The sequence below is a fragment of the Rhinopithecus bieti genome, unplaced genomic scaffold (assembly GCF_001698545.2).
Source record: "Rhinopithecus bieti isolate Rb0 unplaced genomic scaffold, ASM169854v2 scaffold_47707, whole genome shotgun sequence".
Lineage (NCBI taxonomy): Eukaryota > Metazoa > Chordata > Mammalia > Primates > Cercopithecidae > Rhinopithecus > Rhinopithecus bieti.
Window position 1 is genome coordinate 803,055 of NW_016819117.1, and position 7,538 is coordinate 810,592.

Genomic DNA, 7,538 nt, shown 5'->3' on the forward strand with positions numbered 1-7,538 from the left:
GTTTTGTCAGTTTCTTCCATTGAATGGGACCTGTTTTCCTGTTTCTTTGAATATGTTGTGCTTTTTGTTAAAAACTGGTCTTTTGAAAACAGACTCTGCCAGTCTTTGCAAACAGGTTCTGTGCACGGAGCCTGGGGATCAGTGTGAGTCTCTTTCAGGGCCGGCGCATCTCTTCCGACTCTCGGGCAAGTGCTTCAGCCTGGTGGAGTCCACGTGAGTGCGGGGGGGCTGGGGTGCAGCCTGGGGACCCCCCTCATGCCACCTGTGTCCCCAGGTACAAGTACGAGTTCTGCCCATTCCACAACGTGACCCAGCACGAGCAGACCTTCCGCTGGAACGCCTACAGCGGGGTCCTCGGGTGAGCGGGGCCGGGCCAGGGATCCCAAAGCAGCAGCGCGGCTCCCCCGCCTGGCCTCACGGGCCGTGCCCGTGTCCCCGCAGCATCTGGCACGAGTGGGAGATCGCCAACAACACCTTCATGGGCATGTGGATGAGGGATGGTGATGCCTGCCGTTCCCGGAGTCGGCAGAGCAAGGTGGGGCCTCAGACGGGAGCCTGGGAAGAGGGGCCCCAGCCTCTGCAACACACCCACCGGCGTTCCCTCCCCAGGTGGAGCTGGCGTGTGGAAAAAGCAACCGGCTGGCCCACGTGTCCGAGCCAAGCACCTGTGTCTATGCACTGACGTTCGAGACCCCCCTCGTCTGTCACCCCCACGCCTTGCTAGGTAGGAGTGCGGGACGCAGTGGGGGCCGGTGGGGTCGGCCATGCACGCAGCCCTGCCAGAGTTGGGACATGGGGCACAGCTGAGTCTGGCTTCTCTGGGGTCCTCAGTGTACCCGACCCTGCCAGAGGCCCTGCAGCGGCGGTGGGACCAGGTGGAGCAGGACCTGGCCGACAAGCTGATCACCGCCCAGGTAAGCGTACGCTCGGGGTTGCCCCGGTAGGCCCGGCTGGGAGCTGGGTGCTGCCCCTGCATCCTCCACCTTCAGGGCCATGAGAAGTTGCTGCGGACACTTTTTGAGGATGCTGGCTACTTAAAGGCCCCAGAAGAAAATGAACCCAGCCAGCTGGAGGGAGGTCCTGACAGCTTGGGGTTTGAGACCCTGGAAAACTGCAGAAAGGTACGGTACTGTGGGAGGTGGCAGCACACAGTAGCCTCCCGCCCCCTGCCCCCCGCCCCGGCCTTTCCCTTGACCTTCGTGTTGTAGGCGCGTAGAGAACTGTCGGAGGAGATTAGAAGGCTAAAAGGTTTGCTCAGCCAGCACGGTATCCCCTACATGAGGCCCACAGGTAAGTCACCTGTGGGGAGAGGGCCAGGCCCACCACTGCACCCACCACCTGTGGGTCCAGGTGAGGACCGGCCACCTGGTGTTTTGGCAGAAACTTCCAGCTTGGAGCACTTGGGCCACAAGACACCCAGAGCCAAGCCTGCAGAGCAGCTGCGGGGGGACCCAGGACTGCGTGGGAGTTTGTGACCCTATGGTGGGAAGGCAGAGGTGGACAAGCACCCTACAGATTGGCTGGTAGGATCCCCAGCGACCAGCTGGCCAGGCTTGTGCTTAGAGAAACAGACAAAACAAAGATTCAAGGTTTTAATTAATTCCCATACTGATAAAAATAATTCCATGAATTCTGTAAACCATTGCATAAATGCTATAGTGTAAAAAAATTTAACAAGTGTTAACTTTAAACAGTTCACTACAAGTAAATGATTACAAATCCTACCTTCCGGGTTAAGAAAATTCCACTCAAACAACACTCTCATCTACTCAGACATACAGAGTGAGGCTTCCAGAAATTAATCCATGTGACGCATCCACACGGAACAAGGTCTGCTGACCACAGTTACACACATCACTGTTTTCACGGCTAATGCTGAACACTAGAGTTACAGACGACAGGCAACACCACACAGAACCGGCCACCACCCGGCTCCCATGCCCAGTGCCAGCCATGGCCGCAGATGGGAGCTGCTGGGCCTGCCTCCACGGGGCACCTTCCAGCCACTGCTGTGTGCCTCGGCCACCTCGATCCATCCCTGAGGCCTTGGCCGCTGAGACGGGTGAGGAAGGCCCCAGGGCGGGCAGCCCCGGGGTCTTGCCTCCATCTCCAATCCTGGCAGTGCCGGCAGCCATTCTTTGGTCTTCCCACTGGTCACCTGTCCTCAGAGCCAGTACTAATATGGGGGAGCAGGTGTCTCCGCCGTCCTCCAACCCCTGGGGCTCCCAGCTCCACCACCCCAGAAGCTGAGCCATGGAGACGCCCTGCAGGGGCAGCCGCCACCTTGTTCCCAGAAAGAGCAGAGCAGCCGGCAGACTAGCGCTCAGCTACTCCCGACAACCAGGAGACGTCTGGGCAGACACCACATCCCAGAAAAGACCAGAGGCCCGAAATGGGAACCAAGTGCATAAATAATAAAAACAGGATTTTACACATTGATGACAGTAGCACAAAATATACGTAATTTCTAGATACTGAGCTAATAAATCATCACTATAATTAAAAACAAAATAGATTCACTAAAACCAAGTCGATAGTTACCTGGAGTAGTGGACTAGCTGCAGAATGTCACGGATCCACTTCCTTTAAAATGATAGAATGTTGCTATCAGTTTGTCTTACGTTAAAAAAGTTCTTAAACCTCCTACTATATTAAATACATTCTAATTTGGTCACTGATAAAAATTTACCTAGACGTTTTGCACTTTTAAAAAATGCTATTAAAAGTCTTTGGCAAAGTGACGGGCAGGGAGGAACACGTTGATGCCACTGCCTGCTCTTGTGCCCTCACAACCCACATGGCCCACAGAGAGCCAGGTCGCCATAAATCACAGACGCCTGTTCCTGCTCCTCAACTCCTAGGGACAGTCCCAGCCCTGAGCAGAAGGGTCAGGTCATCGCGGGAACACGTTCTCAGTCGCGTTTCTGCTGCGGCTGGAAGCCATGCTGTCGCTCCAGGGGCAGACAGGCCAGGGGACCACAGCAGAGCCGGGACCTTGGGGGCTACCTCCCCCCTTGGGGGCTACTTCCCCTGTGTGCTCCAGGCCACTAAGAGGCTGTGACTGGGTCCTGGTGTGACCTTGCTGGCCACATGGATGAGCCCCGATACTAACTGGCAGTACGGGTCAGGTGACTCACATACACCCGGCACCCTGGCGCACACCACGGCTCGAGCGTCTCCCACATGAGCAGGACGGGGGTGGCCACAGGTGCTGGGGAGCCAGCCACTCTCCCAGGTCACTGCCTGACACCCGCCAGGACGCCTAGCGATGTCTCCAAGGAGCTACAAAGCACCATTGCCTAGGACAGATCTAAGTCATCAGAAGACAGCTTTTTTTTTTTTTTTGAGCCAGAGTCTCACTCTGTCACCCAGGCTGGAGTGCAGTGGCGTGATCCTGGCTCACTGCAACCTCTGCCTCCTGGGTTCAAGCGATTCTCCTACTTTAGCCCCCCGAGTAGCTGGGACTACCGGCGCCTGCCACGACGCCCGGCTAAGTTTTGTATTTTTAGTAGAGACGGAGTTTCACCATGTTAGCCAGGATAGTCTCAATCTCCTGACCTTAGGTGATCCATCCGCCTCAGCCTCCAAAAGTGCTGGGATCACAGGCGTGAGCCATCGTGCCCGGCCAGAAGACAGCTGCTTAAAACAGTAATTCTAAAACCTCTGATATCTGATCCCTTCTGCTGCATTTTTCGTTAGTATCAAACTGTCTTTCAGAGGTTCAAGGGAGAAAACAAAACCAGTGATGTTCCTTCACTTGTTTAACAAGGCACAGACGCATAGGAAAAGTGGCCACGGATCACAGAAATGCAGGACGGAGCTCTCCTGCTCCCACGTCACGAGGCTGGAATATCAACCCCAGTGCCTTGTGCGCACACAGGCTCGGGAAAACTAGCTCCTTCCATCAAGTTAAAAACATCTAAATCCATAATCACTCTGCTTATAAATACTATCTGCACTTAATGGGAAAATGTAAAAATCCTAGGTCTTACTACTAGATAAACGCTCATTTCATAAGTACTAGTTTCAGAATATGAAATCTAATATATTCAGCATACTATGAATTGACAATAAACTGATATGAAATATTTAAGTTCACAGTACACATATAAAGCTTCATATTATCGCATATTTAAAAAACAACATAGAAAGCAGCTTAGAGCAATTTATAACCTCTAAATTCCTCGCTTTACAAAGTGCTTTGAAAGACCCCAGCTCTCAGTGGTCCAGTCACAGGAGTGTCAGGACCACAAACTGCTGTGATCACAGCGCCACGCGGACCCCTGAGGCACCAGGCCCCTCGAGGAAAGGCAGGCGGGTTCTGTAGGTTTGCCTTTAAGGTTTTTGAGGAAAATACCTTGAAACCGTCGGTAGGACTAGATAGGTGATAACGTGTGACAGGAAAGCTGTCGGCCGAGCGCGGGCAGGGGCTCCCAGCCTCATGATAACGGGCTGAGCGCAGGCGGGGCTCCCAGCCTCGGTCCTCACAGCGGTGGCACCAGAAATGAGTGACGATGTGTCTGTGGTCACAAGGAGCACTGGAGCCAGGGTGCCCAGCAGGAGGTGGCTGTCCCCGCTGAGGTCACCACCGCAGGGGCTGGCCCTTGCAGTAGGGGCACTCGGGTGCGGCGGCCGCACACGGCTCACAAAGGACGCGGTGCTGGCACGGCCGCAGGACGGCACTGTGGGCCCGCTCCCGGCAGGCCACGCATTGCTTGGCGTGGAGCTGGAAGATCACCTGCAGGGCCAGAACAGTAATGGGGTCAGGAGGCCCCTGCCCAGGCTGGACCAGCTGGGGAGCCACAGGGCCTTCTGGGCAGGACTCGGCATCTTAGGCCACCCGGCCACCAGCTACAGAGACAGGGTCAGGGAGATGTCCCCAGCCAGGGCCACCTCAGGGAGAAGGCAGCTGTGGGGTGGCGGGAATGCTCTGTCTCAAGCCCTGGGCAGAGGACGGCCCCCTGAGGCCACCACAGACACGGCAGTGGCCGGACAGGCCAGGTCCCTGAGGGCCCTGGCGGCTGGGTGCCCAGGATGTGGGCTACGCAGGACACACTGGCCCAGAGCAGTTAGGCCAAGAGTCCACCCTTAACAGGCGAGGTGAGGAGAGACATGGTGAAGTGGAGGGAGCATGTGTGAGGGCTGCAGCTGAGAACAAGGAGGGATGGGGCCACCTTCCCTGTGGAGGGTGCAGCCTGGCATTCACTGGTGAGAGGGGTGAAAGGGCAAGGGCCAGCCTGACAGGAGAGGCGGCTCCCAGGGAGACAGGCAGGGAGGTCGCAGGGGGTCTGTGCTGGCACGGGGCACCGTCCCCTCCTCCCCAGGCCCGGAGCAGACCCGAGGGGGCAGGGAAGGGAGGGAACACCACACCAGCCAGGGCCCTCCCCAGACAGGGACAGCAGCCCTGCAGGCAGGCTAGCCCATCACCCTGCCCCGAGCAGGACTCACGCCGTCCACGGCCTCCAGGTCCAGGCGCAGCTGACTCTGCAGCGAGTGCAGCTTAGGCAGGGGAATGGTGCCTATGTCCCCGCAGCACCGCAGCCCCCGCAGTGTGGAGGCTACGCCCAGGCCCTCCAGCTCCTCCTGCAGCTGCTTCACCTGCGCCTCCACCTCCTCCTTCTTCTGCAGCGCCAGCTGCCGGTCACAATCGGCCACGCGGGCACGTTCCTTGGCCTCCTGCGCCTCTCGCTGCCAGGCATCGCAGACCTGAAACCCAGGGCCCGTGCAGGGGGCAGCCAGAGCCCATCTCAGCCCCTCCCACTTCACCTATGCCACCTGCAGACCCCACTGCCTGTGTCACCTGCGATCCTCCCTCCCCTCCCCCATCACCTGTGGCCCGCTCACCTGAGTCCCCTGCGGCCCGCCCTCACCTATCTCACCCCCCACCAAACACTCACCTGAGTCCCAGGTGGCCCTCCCTCCCCCTCACCTGTCTGGCCTCCACATGCTCACCTGTTTCACCTGCTGCCAGGACTCCTCCCACTGCCGGATCTTCCTCTTGGCCTCGTCCAGCTGCCGTCTGACCCGGGCCAGCTCAGCCCCATTTGGACTGGAACCCGAAGAGGATGGGGGGCCGGCGCTCAGGATAGGGGTGGGGCTGGGGGAGAAGCTGCCGGAAACAAAGTCCCAGATGCTCCCGGGGACACCGTTCAAACCTGAGTGTGAAAGGGCCGATGATGGCCCAGCCCAGCTGTGCTCACGGCCTGGTGACTGGTGGGTGCTATGCCCTGGCCCGGCCGCCACGTGGGCACCCTCCGGGGCTCACCCACCCTGATGGCAGGGGTCTTGCCCTTTGTCCTGCCTGCCCCTTGCCCCACTCCTGGACCCCACCAGCCTCAGGAAGAGGCGCTGGGGACCAAGTGGGGCTGGCTGAGGCACTGACAGTGACACCTGCCCCGGCCGGTCTCCCCACCAGACCTATGCCTTCCTGGCCACCTGAGGAGTCTGAACAGAGAAATTAAATTTGGGTTCCTGGGACCACATCATGAGGTGGAAGGGGCAGTGGTTCTCAGACTCCACTCCCAGGAACGCCTCACACAGACTCTCAAAGACCCCAAAGAGCTGTGTTCGCACGGTGACATCTGCCAGTGTGTATGCAGCTTTAGAGACTATGACTGAGATACTTTAAATGTTACTAAAAAAAAAAAAACAGGACTGTCATCCCAGCACTTTGGGAGGCCGAGGCGGGCAGATCACTTGAGGTCAGGAGTTTGAGACCAGCCTGCCCAACATGGTGAAACCCCATCTCTACTGAAAACACAAAAATTAGACGGGTATGGTAGCAGCAGCCTGTGATCCCAGCTACTCGGGAGGCTGAGGCAGGAGAATCATTTTAACCTGGAAGGCGGAGGGTGCGGTGAGCCAAGATTGCTGGAGCCTGGGCAACACAGTGAGACTTTGTCTTAAAAAAAAACTTTTAAAATTTTGTAATTTTTGTAGAGTCAGGAATCTCACTATGGTGCCTAGGCTTCTCTTGAACCCCTGGCCTCAAGTGATCCACCCACCTCAGCCTCCCAAAGTGCTGGGATTACAGGCCTGAGCCACCATGTTGGCCCAAAGTGTTTTTTTTTTGTTTTTGTTTTTTGAGGTGGAGTCTCCCTCTAACACCAGGCTGGGGTGCAATGGCTCACTGCAACCTCCGACTCCTGGGTTCAAGCAATTCTCCTGCCTCATCCTCCCGGGCAGCTGGGACTACAGGCGCCCGCAACCACGCCCAGCTAATTTTTGTATTTTTAGTAGAGACGGGGTTTCACCATGTTAGCCAGGATGGTCTCGATCTCCTGACCTCCTGATCTGCCCTCCTCGGCCTCCCAAAGTGCTGGGATTCCAGGCGTGAGCCACCGCGCCCGGCCTTTTTTTTTTTTTTTTTTTTTTTTTTGAGACAGTTTCACTCTTACTGCCCACGCTGGAGTGTAACAACACAGTCTCGGCTCACCGCAACCTCCGCCTCTCAGGTTCAAGCGATTCTCCTGCCTCAGCCTCCTGAGTAGCTGGGATTACAGGCGCAAGTCACCACGCCCAGCTAATTTTGTATTTTT

The 7,538-nt window shown here is 57.0% G+C and overlaps 2 protein-coding genes across 3 annotated transcripts in view; one reads left to right on the forward strand and one right to left on the reverse strand.

Moving 5' to 3' along the window:
• Positions 1–3,359, forward strand: part of GNPTG (N-acetylglucosamine-1-phosphate transferase subunit gamma) — a 12,479-nt gene extending 9,120 nt beyond the window's left edge. The window contains exons 4-12 of one of the 2 annotated variants that reach the window (XM_017858426.1): positions 159–213; positions 275–358; positions 442–535; positions 610–724; positions 832–914; positions 990–1,121; positions 1,209–1,290; positions 1,381–1,523; positions 1,774–3,359. In XM_017858426.1, coding sequence (XP_017713915.1) covers positions 159–213; positions 275–358; positions 442–535; positions 610–724; positions 832–914; positions 990–1,121; positions 1,209–1,290; positions 1,381–1,475 — 740 coding nt within the window. In that variant the 3' untranslated portion in view covers positions 1,476–1,523; positions 1,774–3,359. Of the gene's footprint in view, positions 1–158; positions 214–274; positions 359–441; positions 536–609; positions 725–831; positions 915–989; positions 1,122–1,208; positions 1,291–1,380; positions 1,725–1,773 lie in introns of those variants that run through there. The other variant, XM_017858425.1, reaches the window with a different exon arrangement.
• UNKL (unk like zinc finger) overlaps positions 1,579–7,538 on the reverse strand; it is a gene marked incomplete at its 5' end in the record, with an annotated part of 53,069 nt that continues 47,109 nt past the window's right edge. Inside the window, 3 exons of the mRNA XM_017858288.1 lie at positions 1,579–4,738; positions 5,449–5,706; positions 5,953–6,263. Of these exons, the coding sequence (XP_017713777.1) occupies positions 4,583–4,738; positions 5,449–5,706; positions 5,953–6,263 (725 nt within the window). The remainder of the gene's footprint in view (positions 4,739–5,448; positions 5,707–5,952; positions 6,264–7,538) is intronic.